The following is a 17,431-nucleotide window of genomic DNA, read 5'->3' as shown; positions in this document are numbered from 1 at the left end:
GCTATAAATTCCCACTCGCCATGCCCTGCTGAGTTGGGCCCACTCTCTCTCCTTCACTGCAAGATCCCATTGCAGTGGTCTCCATACCTCAAATATCATTGACTACATTTTTTCCCTTTAACAGATGAAAGTATTCTGAACATGCCCCAAAATACCCCTATTTTTTATCTAGGGCTGGGAGACAAGGGAAAGATGATGTGACCAGATGAGTGAGAGTCACAGAAAGCCCCCAGCCAGGTAGGTGTCTGGGGGCAGCTGGAGTTGCTGCAGGGTCATTCCTGAGCTTGCACAAGCACAGACAAGTTCAAGTTGTCGACTCCCTGTGCAGAGCCCTCGCGTCAGGCTCGCCGGGCCAGAGAAAACCCACGCAGACAGCTGAAGTGCACACGGCGTTTCCCCCACACTCCTCGGCTGTCACAGTATTTTTGGCTGAAATAGACATCACCCCAGAGCTGCTTGCTCTTCACAGTTCTAGATCTGTTCAATTATTCACGGGCTCACAGAACATTTATTACTTGGTTTTTGGAGGCTCTTGGCCAAGAGGACAAAGCAGATATTGCAACATGGTTTACTTGCGGGTCTCAACCTCTTCCCTGTCACCTCGCACATAGAAAATGGGACAGTTGGCGTCTCCCACGGAAGTAAACTGGAGGGGATTTGGGTGAAAAAAATTAAAGACATCTACATATTGTATAATCATGATTGGAAAAATAAAAATCAAAGTATCAGGGAAAGCATTAAATATTGAGCTAATATAAAATTTCCAAAGAAAATGTTTTCTAATTTTAGCTCTCTTCTGTGAATGTTAACTGGTTAATGTCAGGTTTTATGCTCGAAAGGGCCACATGCAATAATGACCCAGAACTCTTAAACAATGATCTCTTCAAGCTCTTGGTCGCCGTGAGGAATTATTCAGATAGACAGTAAAAATTCTTTTTTTTTCTTCTTTGAGACAGAGTCTTACTCTGTTCCCCAGGCTAGAGTGCCATGGCATTAGCCTAGCTTCCAGCAACCTTCAACTCCTAGGCTCAAGCAATCCTCCTGCCTCAGCCACCCAAGTAGCTGGGACTACAGGTATGTGCCACCATGCCTGGCTAATGTTTTCTATATACTTTTTGTTGGACAATTAATTTCTCTCTGTTTTTAGTAGAGACAGGGTCTCGCTCTTGCTCAGGCTGTTTCGAACCCCTGACCTTGAGCAGTCCTCTCGCCTTGGCCTCCCAGAGTGCTAGGATTACAGGCGTGAGCCACTACGCCCGGCCCTAAAAGACATTTTAACATTCAAAAATTTACAGAAGTTGAAATTCAGGCCCGGTGCAGTGGCTCATGCCTGTAATCCGAGCACTCTGGGAGGCCGAGGCGGGCGGACGGCCCGAGGTCAGGAGTTCAAAACCAGCCTGAGCAAGAGCGAGACCCCGTATCTACCATAAATAGGAATTAATTGGCCAACTGATATATATATATATATATATAAAAAAATCAGCCGGGCATGGTGGCGCATGCCTGTAGTCCCAGCTACTCGGGAGGCTGAGACAGAAGGATTGCTTGAGCCCAGGAGTCTGAGGTTGCTGTGAGCTAGGCTGACGCCACGGCACTCACTCTAGCCTGGACAACAAAGCGAGTCCCTGTCTCAAAAAAAAAAGTTGAAATTCAGTTTTCCTTTTCTTTCATTAACAAATAAATGTACAATTGGAATTTCTTGTGATAACATTAATAGATTTCTGAGTCTAAATCAAATTCTTTCTTGTCAGACGTTTCAGAGCAATGATGGAGCTCTGATTTGAAGACATGTTCCTTCAAGTTGATGTCCACTTGGTATGAACTGATACCCACAGGTCCAGGACAGCTGGCATCTGTTCTGATTGGTCAGTGTCTGTGCCATTGATATGGGAAAATGACTCTCAATGCTGGGAGCCACTTGCAGTCCAAGTGGGTCTGTGGCTTATGCAAAAAAGAATTTAGGAGCTAGCCAACAGTATAAAGTGAAAGAAGCTTTATTTAGAAAGTATAGAAAATCTCCACAGAGTTGGGGCTAGTTCTTCCTGGGGAGGCGAACTGGCCCCATGGGTCCTTTAGCCCCTCTATTTAAGCAACAGCTTAATTATAGGCTAAACAAGGGGAGGAATATTCATGTTATTTCTTGGAAAGGGGCAGTATTTTCCTAGACTTAAGGTGACACCCTCCTTTTGACTAAATATGCTCAAATAGGAAGTGACCTGGCATCAGGTGCTTGATAGGAATGGGAGGCTATCTTGGAAACTTTCCTGGTAATGAAGCCTATAACCCAACTGCCAGGTCAAGAGGTGTTCGATTTCTCCACCGTCTTGGTTCTAACTGGTTGGAACTTGTCCTGCCTTCAGCTTGTTTTGATCAAAGTATTTTGAAACTTTGCTATGAGACTTCCTGACTCAGTTAAAAAATGCCGGCACAATTAAGCAATGCCCAAAGCAATGCCTAAGGCAGTGCCCAAAGCAGTGCTTGCCAGTTGCCTGTCTCACCATCTCAAAGGTTAAATATTTGGAATACCACCCTGCTCATAAGCATTGTTAAAACAATCCCCCTACAGTCAGCTCGGACCCTGCTAAAATGGTTCACTGGCTAAAAATGGACAGAAATATCTGATATACTATGTAAAGATGCCGTGGAGCAGCTGCCTGGGGCTGCCCTGGCCAGATCACCTTCCCTCCCCTCCACTCCTGACCAGCTGTACCTTGGGTTGCTGCTCATCCTCCCTGGGCGCCTGGAACCCAACCTTGTCAGCAAGGCCCTGGGCCCTTGTCCATCCGTGAGGGGCGGTGGAGCACTCTGCAGCTGGCCTTGAGGCGCATGTCCAGGTGGTGAGACGTGGCGAGCAGCAAATGTTGCTGGTCCTGCTGTCTCTTTGTGGGGAATCACGGGGCAGGGTGTCACACTGTGTTCTGCTTGGATCCTCGGTGGAGGAGCTCCCCATGAGCTGCTTGCACCCGAGGTGACTGGCCAGCTGATGGCCCCCAGGGGACCACGGGATCTTTATGTCGTGTCCCATCCGTAACCCAACTGCAATATGGCAGTGTGCTATGGCCACTGGTTGGGAAACTGCAGTAGAGGAAATAAGACATATGACGATAGCGTTACCTAGTACTTATCAGTGTATGGTTTACACCAATCTTTCACAGTGGGCCTCATGTAATGCTCATGGACCTCATTTAATCCTCATAGGAACAACCAGTGAGTGTTACAGAAAGCTTGGCACTTGTCCGTACGCCAGAGCCCAAGGCCAAATCAGAAGAACAAGGACCAGTGGTTTGAGAAGGAAAGAAGTTTATTAATTGACTGGCAAATGGGGAAGATGGAGACTACTTTCTATAATGCCATCGTCCTACTAATAAACAGAAATTTAAAGTGGTGCTTTAGGCAATTGGTGTTCAATTGTAATCCATCCCATCTCCCCACCTTGACCACTTGGGAAGCCCACCTGGACTTCCGGGATCTCCACCTACAGGGGATATAGGTGGGGCCGAACCATCTCTTGTATTACCCTAGTCTCTCCAGACCACTAGCCTGAGCAGGGATGTAGGTTTCAGTTCCCAATAGAGTGGGGGATGTTTTAAAGAGACAGAAAATATTTTTGTCCTTCCCCACCCCAGGCCATTCCTTCTGTTACCTAAGGGCTATAATTCCAGTTTGCAGAGTAGGAAATGGGTTCAAAAGCATGAGTTGTTCCAGTTGACATGCTAAGTCCACGTTTCCCTTACTGGGGTGTTGTCCAATGTATCTATCAACCAGGGATGTACACATTGGTGCACCTGGTTAAACAATGCCTGTTATAGGAGTCATAACTACTTGAAAGATTTTGGGGAAAGTTTAACTGGTAAATAATGTTAAAAATGATTAATTGAGGCCGGGCGCGGTGGCTCACGCCTGTAATCCTAACACTCTGGGAGGCCAAGGCGGGAGGATTGCTTGAGCCCAAGAGTTAGAGGCTGCAGTGAGCTGTGATGATGCCACTGCACTCTAGCCTGAGTGACAGAGTGAAACCCTATCTCTAAAACCCTATCTAAAACTATAAAAAATTTTAAACTAAAAATTAATTAATTAAAAGACAAGGTTGGGCACATTAATGCTTGGGAGTTTATTTGCGCATCCAGCAGTTCGTGAATCGGGCAGGACTGCAAGCCATTCAGTGCGCCACTGAGGGGGAAACTCTTATAAGGTGTTGAGGAAGCAAAACAAAAAAAAGGTTGATTGGTTAAAGTGAAAAAACCCTAGTTAGATGTTAGTTGGTGGTTTCTGACTGGTTAAACTTAAGCTTTGTTTTACTATTTACATTGAGTTGGGTTTTAGTTTGCTAATATAGGAACCCAAGGCACTGGAGTCATCTCATCCTAATGGCCTCCCAATTAATTCTTCTTATTCTTATTCTTATTATTATTGGAGACAAAGTCTCCCTCTGTCGCCTCAGCTAGAATGCAGTGGCGTCACTGTAGCTCACTGCAACCTTGAACTCCTGGGCTTAGGCAATCCTCCTGCCTCAGGGACTTCAGGCACACATTACCACTCTAAATTTTTTGTAGAGATAGGATCCTACTATGTTGCCCAGGCTGATCTAGAACTCCTGGCCTCAAGCCATCCTTGTGCCTCAGCTTCCCAAAATGCTGGGATTACAGGCTTGAGTCACCACTCCTGGCCCCTAACTTTATCTTTTTTTTTTTTTTTGAGACAGAGTCTCGCTTTGTTGCTCAGGCTAGAGTGAGTGCCGTGGCATCAGCCTAGCTCACAGCAACCTCAAACTCCTGGCTCAAGCAATCCTCCTGCCTCAGCCTCCCAAGTAGCTGGGACTACAGGTATGCGCCACCATGCCCAGCTAATTTTTTCTATATATATTAGTTGGCCAATTAATTTCTTTCTATTTATAGTAGAGACGGGGTCTCGCTCTTGCTCAGGCTGGTTTCGAACTCCTGACCTCGAGCAATCCGCCCGCCTTGGCCTCCCAGAGAGCTAGGATTACAGGCGTGAGCCACCGCGCCCGGCCCTAACTTTATCTTTTAACAATATAAAATATTTCTCTGCTAAAATAAACACATCATGAAATTGAAGGAAAACGTTCACAAATTTGCAAGATCAAATGTGAAACTTAAAAGAAACATTGTGTTTCATGGAGGGCTACTTTGATCTGTGCCCCCAGACCCTTGGAGATTGGGGGCCAATTATCTTGTCTGCCATCAATGATTGAGATACAGTGATGGTGGAGCCAGGATTAACTTTTTTTAGAGATGGGGTCTTGCCATGTTGTCCAGGGGCAAACTCCTGGGCTCAAGGGCTCCTCTTTTGGCTGGGCGAGGTGGCGCAGTGGATCACGCCTATAATCCTAGCACTCTTGGGGGCTGAGGCAGGAGGATCGTTTGAGCTCAGGAGTTCGAGACCAGACTCAGCAAGAGCAAGACTCCATCTCTACTAAAAATAGAAAGAAATTAGCTGGACAACTAAAAATATATAGAAAATTTAGCCAGGCATGGTGGCGCATGCCTATAGTCCCAGCTATTGGGGAAACTGAGGCAGGAGGATTGCTTGAGCCCAGGAGTTTGAGGTTGCTGTGAGCTAGGCTGATGCCATGGCACTCTAGCCCGGGCAACAGAATGAGACTCTTTCTCAAAAACTAAAAATAAAAATAAAAAGGGATCCTCCCTCCTCATCCTCCCCAGTAGCTGGGAATACAGGTGCATGCCACTGCGCCCAGCTTAACTCTCTTCTGATTCCAGGTCCTATGCTTATGCCAGGTAGAAAACTGTCAGGATTATAAGAGTTCAGAGTATTTCAGTGTGGGCTTCAAGTGAATATCGGACAAGTGGAGGTGAGGGCCGGAGGGTAGAGCATTCCAGGCAAAGAGAATGTCATGAACAAAGGAAAGGAGGCGAGAAAGTGGGGCTGAGGCAGGTGAACAACGCTGGAGGGACAAGCTCGTGGAGGTGCAAAGGGGGAAATATGGTTAGAAAGGTGGATTGGCTTCCGGAAGTGTTACCTGGCAAGCACGTCTATGATGACATTAGCAATGGAGAGATCAGCTGGAAAGCTGGAGGCGAGAAGGCCTGAAGCAGCAGCAGAGGAAGTGAGGGGAAGGCTTGTGTGCAGGAAACCATCGGGACTTGCCAAACGGTGGGGTACACAGAGGATCAAGAGAGGGGAGTGGAAAGCCGCTGGCTGAACGTACAGCCCACCTGAGGTGCCGTCGGACATCCAGGTGGAGAGTTAGCAAATACCTGGAGCTCAGGGCTGGGATTTGGTCCCGTGGATGACCTGCTGAGGGTGAAAATCATCACCTTGATATGAAAAGAGATAGATTGCCATCAGAGAAGGAGCCATCGGAAAGGTGGCAGGAGCCCCTGAGGGCACCTGGTCAAGACCACCCTCTCCCCCTATCCCAGGAAAGTTTCAAGGTGGAGTGCTCAGCAGTAGTGAGAAATGCAAAGAGGTTGGAGTCGTGGTCACACCGTGCCTGGCTCATAAATACCCGCCAGGTGAATGAAAGGGGAAGAGCATATACGTTCAGGACAAATGACATGAAAGAAATAGTGGGAGAGTCTGAGTATTCAGAGAATAACAGCGATTGTTGCATTTGTTCCAGAAAATGGCTGGGACCTGTTCCAGGGCCTCGTCTAGCACTGAACGTTCGTTACTGGCTATTAGGAAAGTTTGCCACGACCTGCAGAGTGGAGGCTGGAATGGCGTGGGGGGTTCATGTGTGACCTTGTGTGTAGCTAATTTGGGCCGTTTCCATTCAATCCCAACTTCTAGAGATTAAAGAAGATATATTTACACATACATAAATATATCATACCGCCAAATGGCTCACATAATTCCATTACAAATCACTTCTTTCTCTAGTGTATCTTTTTGTCCCCTTAGGAATAAGGAGGTGGGCAGATTCGCTGGCTCACTGGCACTGTGACCTTCCCTAAAGCTCACTTCTAAGTTCTCTTTTAAAAAGTTTATTTAAAAAGAGTTTGTTGCTTCCTGAGAATTCCACCCCCAGACATTTCTTAATAGATTATTATTATTATTATTATTATTTTTTGAGACAGAGTCTCGCTTGTTGCCCAGGCTAGAGTGAGTGCCGTGGCGTCAGCCTAGCTCACAGCAACCTCAAACTCCTGGGCTCAAGCAATCCTTCTGCCTCAGCCTCCCGAGTAGCTGGGACTACAGGCATGCGCCACCATGCCCGGCTAATTTTTTTGTATATATATTAGTTGGCCAATTAATTTCTTTCTATTTATAGTAGAGACGGGGTCTTGCTCTTGCTCAGGCTGGTTTCGAACTCCTGACCTCGAGCAATCCACCCGCCTCGGCCTCCCAGAGTGCTAGGATTACAGGCTTGAGCCACCGCGCCCGGCCTAGATTATTATTTTTTAAAAACACGCATTTCTCATTTCTCTGGCTTAGAGAAAGGTCTTTCCCTTCAAATCTTTACGCTTTAAAAATATTATTTATTATTATTAAAAATATTACTGTGAATGGGAGAGGAGGCTGCCAGCGGCCAGGCGTTGGGGACGCAGGGCGCAGGCACACCTGGGCAGTGGGGGTGGGCGTGAGTGGCGGTCCCCTGCCTGTCGCCAGTGACCGCAGGCCGAAGTCCGGAGAGGGTGCGGGAGGGAGCCGGCGTCTGGCCCCTCCCCCGCCTTCGATCTGGGCCGCCCCTGCCCTTTGAGCCGGCAGCTCCCGCGCTGGCAGGCTGGCCATGTGGGCTCGGGTCGGGCCGGGCCGCGGGTGACATGCTGCGGCTGCTGGCGTCCCGCTGCGCCCGGGGCTCGAGGGCCGGGGTGGGCGCGCGTCCTGCCGCGGGGCTCTGCGAGCCGCGGCGCGGCCGGGCCTCCGACGCCCCCCGGAACCAGCCCCCCAGCTCCGAGTTCGTGGCCCGGCCGGTGGGCGTCTGCTCCATGATGCGCCTGCCCGTGCAGGCCTCCCCCGAGGGGCTGGACGCTGCCTTCGTCGGGGTGCCGCTGGACATCGGGACCTCCAACCGGCCCGGCGCCAGGTAAGGCCTGAGAGGCCAGGGCTGGGGGCCACGTGGCGGGGCAGCTTAATAGCTGTCGGCACGGAACCTCTGCTCACCCTGGGTGGCGTTGGAGGCTGGTGGCAGACTCCCAAATGCCCCTTATGATTTAAGGACAGTTGAGTTTCTGGCGCCTCAGGGAGCAGCCCCGAGAGCTCACATGGGAGAGCGCGTCCTCCCTCATCTTGGTGTTATCCATTGGTCAAGAAGGGGTTCTAGAGCCCAAACCTTCTCCAAGTCCCCATCCGCGGGCCTTGCTGGGTGAGTGTGGGTACCCCTGTTCCCACCAGCTTACAGCAGCAGGTGACCTTGCATTTGAGAACAGAAGCTGGCAGCCCTTTCCCAAAACCTCTAGATGTCACCTGACTCAAGAAATGCTCAAATCAAGGCAGTTTTCCTAAAATGAAGTTGGAGGAAGTAAAATCTATTTTTCTAATTATCGAACACCGGCGTATTCCTGGTTCAGCTCAGAAACATCACATCTGACTGTACTGGTCTGAATTGTGAAAGCCAGCATTTATTCGGTGTTTACTAAGTGCAGGGGGAGTTTTGCACAGATTGTCTCATTTAATTCTTACAACCACAGTGTAAGGTAAATATTATTATTTTACAGATTAGGAAACTGAGACTCGGGGAGATTATGACATTGTCTGATGCAATTTAGTATATTGGTGAGGATGAGTGTGGTCTCCTGAATCTGTGTCTTATTTAATCTCTTCCATATACAGCCTAGATCAGCGGTTCTCTAAGGGGGTGGTTTTGCATCCAGGGGACATTTGGCAATATCTGGAGGCATTTTTGGTTGTTACAACTTGGGGAAGGGGGTGCTACTGGCATCTAGTGGGTACAGGCCAGGGATGCTGCTCAACGTCCTACTATGCGCTACCCCACGACAAGGAACCATCCAGCCTCGAATGTCAACAGTGCTGAGGTGAGAAGTCCTGGCCCAGGTGGGGCCTTTATACACCTGCAGACGGCTGACATGTGATTCTCCCTCCTCCAGATTTGGACCTCGGCGAATCCGGGAAGAGTCAGTGATGCTGCGGACAGTCAACCCGAGCACGGGGGCCCTCCCCTTCCAGTCCCTCATGGTCGCAGACCTGGGCGACGTGAACGTCAATCTTTACAACCTTCAAGACAGCTGCCGGCTGATCCGAGAGGCCTACCAGAAAATTGTAGCAGCTGGCTGTGTCCCTCTGGCTTTGGGTAACAGCAGTCTGCAAGGGCGGCTGGGATAGCTTTCTGCACGGAGGGTTTGTTTATCCTGAGCTTGAATACAGCTTCTTCAGGGCCAGCCACTGCAAATGTGGAGACAGGAGGAAAGAGAACATTTTCATTCATTCATTTATTTTAATCACTGGGGAGAGGATATTTAAAACTTTGGAGTAGCATGACCGACAGGGCCGGACTAGGGTGAGGCACTTGCTTTGGTGCAAAATTTAAGGGGTGCCAAAAAAGTCAACAAGCAAGATTAAACAGAATAAATATTCCTGATTTTTCCTTTTTGCTGTAGGCCCCTGGGTGACAGAGTGAGACCATGTCTCTCAAAAAAAAAAAAAAAGAAAGTAGGGGCTTTCCAGTGATTTCAAGAAGACAGTGTTTCTAATGACTTTATTTGCAAGGAGAACTGCAGGGGCATTTTTGTCCTGGTCAGGGTCCACATCAGTCTGTAGGGCAGCTTTCCCTATGTCCCTCTCCTACCTGCCCACTCTCACTGTAGCATATCTTTATATATATATATATACATATATATTCTATTTTTAGTTGTTTGGCTAATTTCTTTCTATAAATATAAATATAATATATTTATAATATAAATAATTTCTTTCTATAAATATAGTAGAGACGGGGTCTCGCTCTTGCTCAGGCTGGTCTTGAACTCCTGAGCTCAAGTAACCCTCCAGTCTCGGCCTCCCAGAGTGCTAGGATTACAGGCATGAGCCACCGCGCCTGGCCTGTGTAGCATTTCTTTTTATCTCATTCACAAATTGTTCAAATGACAGGGATCCTCCTCTAAATATCCAAACTTATTTTTGCCAAATCACAGGGCGTAGACTGTGTAGCATAGAGGTAGAAGTATGGTTTCTGGATGGCAGAGTTTGAAGTCTTGGCTCCACTGCTCACTAGCTGCACTATATGCACTGCTTGATACTTCATTTCTCATCTGTAAATGGGAATGATTAACACTGCCCACATCACTGCATTGTGTGAGGGGCATATGATGAAAGTGCATATGATTTTTAGCCGGGTGTGGTGGTGTGCACCTGTAGTCCCAGCTACTCAGGAGGCTGAGGCAGGAGGATCGCTTGAGCCCACGAGTTGGAGGTTGCAGTGAGCTGTGGTGATGCCACTGCACTCTAGCCTGGGCAACAGAGTGAGACCCTGTCTCAATTTCAAAAAAAGAAAAATTGCATATGAAGTACCCAGCATCATGCCTTTATATATTTTAAACTTCAATAAATGTAGCTATTCTTATTATTAATAATTATCAATAGGAATATGTTCCTAGGTCTTTGCTGTCCAAGATGATAGCCACAAGCCACATATGACTACTTAAATTAAAATTAATTAAAATAAAATACTCAGTTTCTCGGTGACACTCGCTACGTGTGTCACGTGACTAGTGGCTACCATAGGTTAGTGCAGATAGAACATTTCCATCACCACAGAAAGTTCTATTGGACAGAACTGTTCTAGGCATTTACCTATAAGCCTCAATTTGTCCAATTTCCTCTTTTATTTATTTATATTTTTATTTAAAAAATATTTTTTTCTTTTTGTTTACTTATTTATTTCAGCATATTATGGGGGTACAAATGTTAAGGTTACGTGTATTGCCCATGCCCCCCGTCTCCCCTCGAGTCAGAGCTTCAAGCGTGACCATCCCCCAAACGTTGCACATCTCACTCATTGTGTTTGTATATACCCATCCCCTTCTGCCCCCTCCCACTTCCCCGACACCCAATAAATGTTATTTCTATATGTCCACTTAGGTGTTGATATTTTTTCTTTTTCTTTTTTTTTTTGTTGCATGTCTTTCCAAAGAATATTTTTTTTAATTAAAAAAACCCAAAAAAACCCAGGCTGAAGTGCAGTGGCACAGAAACCTCAGCCTTCTGAGTATATAGAACTAGAGGCATGTGCCACCATGCCTGGCCAATTTCCTCTTTTAAATGACAGTGACATCTTAAGCATCCCACCAATGAACAAGTTCTTATTTTAGGAACTGTGGTTACAGTTCCTCAGTCTAAAAGGGTGGCAGGATTGGGTAAATCTAATCGTATGTAATAATCCTACTTCTATGTAATAATCCTATCCACATGCCAGATGTTTTCTTCTTTTTCTCTTTGCAGGTGGAGACCACACAATCACATATCCCATATTGCAAGCCATAGCAAAAAAGTAAGTCCCAAACAGCTTGGCCCAGGCGAAGTTTCAAACTCCAGGAGCTGGGGAATGAGTCGTTTGCTGCTGTGTGGCATCGGGTGACCGCTACTGGCTCAGGTTGTTGGGGGTGATAGGACATTCCCAACTGAGTGGCTTCTGGGGATCAAAGTTAAGGTTGAACTCCAGGTGTCTCTGTCAGTCACCAGCTGGAAGCCAGGACAATTTATTATTAATACTTCTAGCCGCCCTCCCTTGCCCTAGATCTGTCGTGATATGCATACTCAGCATTTCCAACCTGCCTCTGTGTTTGGAAGATGAGCCCCTAGTGAAATACACAACCCCAGTTAACTTCAGTTGCTGTTTTGTTTCAACTGCCAAATACAAATACTGACAGGCACAACGGGGGAGCTTGCTCAGGGGCCCTGTTTTCTCCCGAAAGGGCCCCTTTCCCAGACAGTGAGAAGACTCATTTTCCAGTAGTGGAAGTCTTACTGGAGATCGACTAATTTGGGCCAATTTAATTTGAGAAAGAGACAGAAGGGCCGAGGCGGAGGGTGGCAGCTCCAGGATTTGGATATGGCAGGAGCATGTGGGTAGTGTTCTGGTTGCAGGTGGGTGGGTACAGGTCTTTTCTCAAAGCTGCACTTGCCTCCCACTGATTTGGATCATAATGTTTATTTTGGGCAGGGGTTGATGGAGGTTACGGAGGGAGAGGTGGGTCAAAGCATCCTCTTGGTGCCACCGTTGGAAGAAGGGTGGCTGATTAGTTCAGCCTTCAGCCGAGCTCACCTCCCACCACCGCCCTTCATTCTCATCCCTCTGCCCGCTCTGTCTCTGAGTGAAGCAAATTCTGGGTGATAGGTAGTGGGTGGCAGCCAAAGCACATGTCTATTTTCTGCCTGACTTCTCTGAGTTTACTGTTCCTCTGAGATGCTCAGTGAGTTGAAGACAGAAACTGGTGGCAAGGCAGGTTATCGATGCCAGGTGCCCCTCTGTGGCTATGAATTGTCATCAGGGTTTGGTGGCCTGACGGGTGGCTGTGCTAGGGCCCCACAGGGAGGCCGGGCCTCTGAGCTGCCCTGCTGTTCCCAGGTACGGCCCCGTGGGGCTGCTGCACGTGGATGCCCACACGGACACGGCCGACAAGGCCCTGGGGGAGAAGCTGTATCACGGGACGCCCTTCCGCCGGTGTGTGGACGAGGGCCTCCTGGACTGTAGGAGGGTGGTGCAGATCGGCATCCGTGGCCCTTCCATGACCTTGGATCCCTACAGATACAACAGGAGCCAGGTGACAGACCGAACGCCCCTCCCGCTCGCCCCTGGGCCCTAAAGTGCCTTGCTGTCCATTGCCTGCCCGCTGGCAATTGTGGAGCCGACGGGCTTTAGTCACCAAATTCAGAGAGTGGGGATGAAAGGCTGAGTTTGCATCGGGAGGGTCACGTGGGGCAAAGAGCTGTGGGGAGGTTAGTTCATGAGGCACTTGGGGACAATCGCTGGGGGGGACAAGCAGAAACCAACCAACTGCTCGGATGCTGCTGGCTTGGAAAAGAGGTGAGGAGGTTGGAACCCAAGGTGAGCTGCCACCTTCTTAGTTCTCATCATCGTGCCCACTAAGCAGAAGAGCTGTCAGGGAAACACCCAGGACAAGACCCCAACAGGAAAGGCCCAACTCCCTTGCTTTTAGGGCATCATGGCCAGTCTTCTGGACAGAGGCGTCCAGAAGGTGCTAGCAAGCTTCTAACTCTGACTCCGAGGTCCACCCTGACCCTTCTTCCTTACCAAGCATTGTCCCTCCCTTCCTCACCTGTAAAATGGGGACGGTAGTCCCCTCCTTGTGGAAAAAGAGGGCCAAACGTAACGTGCAGGCGAAGAGCTGAGCATGGGGGTGGCACAGAGGAGGTGCCCTGTCAGTGCTGCCACGCAGATGCCTTGACCTCCTGCTCTTCCATCCCGGCCTCCCCAGGGCTTCCGGGTGGTCCTGGCTGAAGACTGCTGGATGAAGTCGCTGGTGCCGCTGATGGGGGAAGTGAGGCAGCAGATGGGGGACAAACCCATTTACATCAGCTTTGATATTGACGCCTTGGATCCCGCCTATGCCCCAGGGACAGGGACCCCTGAAATTGCTGGTCTCACCCCTAGTCAGGTAAGGAAGCTCCACTGGTGAAGATTCCTGGGGGTGAGGGTACCTTACACCCCACTTTCCTGGCACTTGTAGTGAGTCTTCAGGAACCAGGATAGGATTTTCAAAGCAGAGCAGCTAGGCCACCAGTGTGCTCAGGGCTGATGATGGTAGTTTGCAGACTCCTTCATTGAGGAGTGACTGATTTTGGCAGACCCTTCACTTCTTACCTGGCATGTATCGTAACAGTCCTTTATTTGGTCTTCCTGCCTCCAGGCCATGTGTAGTTGGCTTATGGGGACGGTATTATAGTACCCCTTCTTAACACTAAACTTAGCCTCTGGTAGTTAATAAAGGCCTACGGAGGGAAAGCCAACAGTTCCAAGTCAAAGGGTGGGCACGTGTGGGAGCAACCCACTGAAGCCACTACTGGTCACTTTTCACTGTCACCGATTATTGCTGTGGACAGGCTCTGGAGATCATCCGGGGTTGTCAAGGCCTGAACGTGGTGGGCTGTGATCTTGTGGAAGTCTCACCGCTGTACGATCTTTCTGGTAAGTAAGCAAGAGGACTGCAATCTGTGGGCAGCTGCTAGTTTAAATTGTATTCATCTAGTTAATAAGCAGGGAATGGATGGGTCCCCTTATATTAATACAATTCGGGGAGCCTGCTGAGCACGTCCAACAGTGAAGAAAATAAACCCATTACTGCACACCGCGCACACATGAGCTAATTAACCCTAACAAACCCCCAGGGAGGTAGCTAAGTATTATTAGCTTTCTCACCAGCCAGCAGAAGAGAAACACCCCGCCTCCTGCAGTTTAGTGACAGGGTGGCACAGTTCCATCCTCCTTTGATATTTCATTGAAAAGTGAATTCTAAAGCATAAGTAATATATATTCATATTTATCAAGTGGGGAATTAGCTGATTAAGATCTTCAAAGTAGATGCCATCCCAGTAATTTTAATTTAGAAAAATCTTAAGCTTCAGTGTTAGGCCTATTAGGCTCAGAGGGTAGGTAATAAATACAGTACACACCATTACTAAAGGCTTCCCTTTGGGAAAAATCTGTTCCCAGAGTAAACAAAGAACCTTCTGAACTTTAAAATATGATTTCCAAATGATGCCTGGTGGAGCCACAATGACAGGAAAGCATGTTCACAGGCGGGTGGGCAGCCCAGAGAGGACACAAGTCAGGGCTCCGGGAAAGCAGGCAGGAAGGGAAGCCAGTGCCGAGAGGCCTTGGCTTTGCTGGTGGTCCGTGCCCTGTTCACTCAGGTTTTACTTCCTCCTAGGGAACACCGCCCTCTTGGCGGCCAACCTGTTATTTGAGATGCTGTGTGCTCTCCCCAAAGTGACAACCGTCTGAGTCTTCTCTTCAAGACAAAACAGACTGCACTGCTGACAGATTCCCAAGAATTTATGAGTGAGCAGTCTTGAGTATGAAAGAGTTTATGTCAATAAAACTTTCTGCTCAAAGTCTCTTTTGGTGGCTGTGAAATCAGTGTAATCAGTAAAACTCTAACCCAAACAGCTAACATTTCTTTTTCTTTTTTTGAGACAAAGTCTTGCTCTGTTGCCCAGGCTAAAGTGCTATGGGATCAGCCTAGCTCACAGCAACTTCAAACTCCTGGGCTCAAGTGATCCTCCTGCCTCAGCCTCCCACCGGCTAATTTTTTTTGGTTTTAGTTGTCTAGCTAATTTTTTTGGTTTTAGTTGTCTGGCTAATTTCTTTTTATTTTTATTAGAGACGGGTTTTGCTCTTGTTGAGGCTGGTCTCAAACTCCTGATCTCAAGGGATCCTCCCACCTTGGCCTGAACAGCTAATATTTCTAAGGAGTTTGGATTAACTTAAAAAAAAATGAAGCACTTGTACTGCTTTGATTTTTTTCCTTTGTTAAAAGATGGTGGAGGATAAAGGGGGAGGGGATGGAGAATTTCATTCAATATTATTTAAAAATTGGAAAAATGAATTTAAAAAAGAAATTAAAAAATACTATATAAACATTCCATATTTCCATAGTATCTTCCTTTAAAATACATCTTCTCCTCTGAAGAGATTAGAACTGCATCTTAATTTTAGGACCACTGTGAACATAAATAACAAGTTTGAAAGAAAGTCACATTGAGATCCTAATAAGAAGAGTTCCTGCTCAAAAGCCCAGGAGGTGCACAAAATGTCTTCTAAACCAGAAAATATCAGGGAGCCCTTAATGAAACTTCTTCTAATCCACTTCCTACAAGACTCAGTTTTGCAATATCTGTTCTTCAAGCCAATGTACCCTCTATGACAACAACTCCTGAAATCTGCAGTTAAGCTGTGCTGATCTCAAGCATGTGTTGAGTTACATGCAAATTCAGTTTTGTTGATAATGCACCCATGATCAAATCAGCATCTTGCAATGCAAGGGCTACCCCCATAATTATCACACATTAAAATAGTTTATTTCTGTTTCCAGTCAGTAATATTCTTAAAACAAAATAACATTAGCTTCAGTGACTGTTCACAATACAAAAAACCCCCAAAACAAAAAAAAGAAACACCCAAAACATAAAAAAGACACAATTTGCCAAATAAGTTATTTGTTCCTAAGAGTATCAAAAGTGCAAAATAGTCATTCATCTTCTTTTCAGATGTCTCCCAAATATCATTATCCCACTCGACAAACTGAACAGATTCAGCAGCTACGATACTGTATTTGTTTTCAGGGGAGAATGTCAGATACTTGGATGTGAACTACATTTCATCTGTAAAGATGTTTTGCATCAGCTTTTAAAGAATTCTACTTTTTTTTTTTTTTTTTTTTTAAAAAAAAAGGTTCTGAGTGTTTGCTTCCAACCCCTATTGCCAAACAAAGCAAATCACTTGAAACACAGTCAGATCCCATTTCTTTTTATATCAGGAAAACATTTCTGTATTGATGACAGCTGTAAATTGATTAGGACGGTAATAAATAAAAGGGTACAAGTGTGAATGGCTGCAAATGAGGAGGAAATCAACCTATCTGAAAGCTACAGTCAAATTCTCATGGTCCATAAGTGACTGCAGTGAGATCATGGCCCTAATGGAAGTTAGGGCAGTCGTCTTGCTCACTGAAACGTTGCTGAGTTGGAGCTGATGACCTCTGTGTTAGAAAAATTGTGCAACCAACACCTGAGCAATAAAAAAATATTTTTGAAATGGGCATATGTATTCCACAAAGACTTGTTTTAAGCCAGTTTCACCCCATCTGCTAAACATGATGCATAGTCTGTATTAACCAGAAAAACCCACCACTGAAAACATCAGTGTTGATATTCAAAGACTAGGGCATTAACTTAGAACTAGAATTGGGTCCTGTGTGATTACACATATCAGAGACAGAAACGGTGGCACTGGCTGAGCAAAACAGCTCACACCACTGACACAAAAGTAAACAAATTCATGGAAACAACATTCAGCAGGAAAGGCTTGGATGGTAAAAGGTAAAGTTCAATTTAAAATAAAAGCTCCCTATCATCCTCATGGGGACATATCCCCAAATGGATCTGCAGAGGAATTTTTGGACTGAAACGTTTGGCAGAAATTTTGCCAATCTCATCACCACTCTCCTTTCCTAGTGCAAATGGAAGGTATGGCTGCCTGAAGGTGCTTTTTCTTTTTCTCTTAAGAGACAGGCATTCTGTCACTCAGGTTGGAATCTCACAATCATAGCTCTCTACAGCCTTGAACTCCTGGCCTCAAGCAATCCTCCTGCTTTGACCTCCTGAGTAGCAGGGACTACAGGCACGTGCCACGATGCCTGGCTAATTTTTCTTTTCTTTTTTTTTTTTTGAGACAGAGTCTCGCTTTGTTGCCCAGGCTAGAGTGAGTGCCATGGCATCAGCCTAGCTCACAGCAACCTCAAACTCCTGGCTC

At 46.9% G+C, this 17,431-nt stretch overlaps 1 protein-coding gene across 1 annotated transcript; it reads left to right on the top strand.

Moving 5' to 3' along the window:
* The first annotated feature begins 7,693 nt into the window (after positions 1-7,693).
* Positions 7,694-15,015, top strand: AGMAT (agmatinase (putative)). Its single transcript, XM_012763046.3, has 7 exons — positions 7,694-8,008; positions 9,030-9,232; positions 11,380-11,428; positions 12,506-12,701; positions 13,377-13,556; positions 14,002-14,086; positions 14,829-15,015. Exons 1-7 carry the CDS (start codon positions 7,746-7,748, stop codon positions 14,900-14,902), a joined length of 1,050 nt encoding a protein of 349 aa, XP_012618500.1. The 5' UTR covers positions 7,694-7,745; the 3' UTR covers positions 14,903-15,015.
* Positions 15,016-17,431: the final 2,416 nt, after the last annotated feature.

Source organism: Microcebus murinus, chromosome 2 (genome assembly GCF_040939455.1).
Source record: "Microcebus murinus isolate Inina chromosome 2, M.murinus_Inina_mat1.0, whole genome shotgun sequence".
Lineage (NCBI taxonomy): Eukaryota > Metazoa > Chordata > Mammalia > Primates > Cheirogaleidae > Microcebus > Microcebus murinus.
Note: the sequence above shows the minus strand (reverse complement) of the source record. Positions and strands in the feature narration are given on the sequence as shown.

Coding starts and splice junctions, on each gene's coding strand:
- AGMAT (XM_012763046.3), top strand. CDS start 7,746: ATGCTGCGGCTGCTGGCGTCCCGCTGCGCCCGGGGCTCGAGGGCCGGG. Junction 9,233..11,379: donor CTGTGTCCCTCTGGCTTTGG/GTAACAGCAGTC, acceptor TTCTCTTTGCAG/GTGGAGACCACACAATCACA. Junction 12,702..13,376: donor ACAGATACAACAGGAGCCAG/GTGACAGACCGA, acceptor CGGCCTCCCCAG/GGCTTCCGGGTGGTCCTGGC.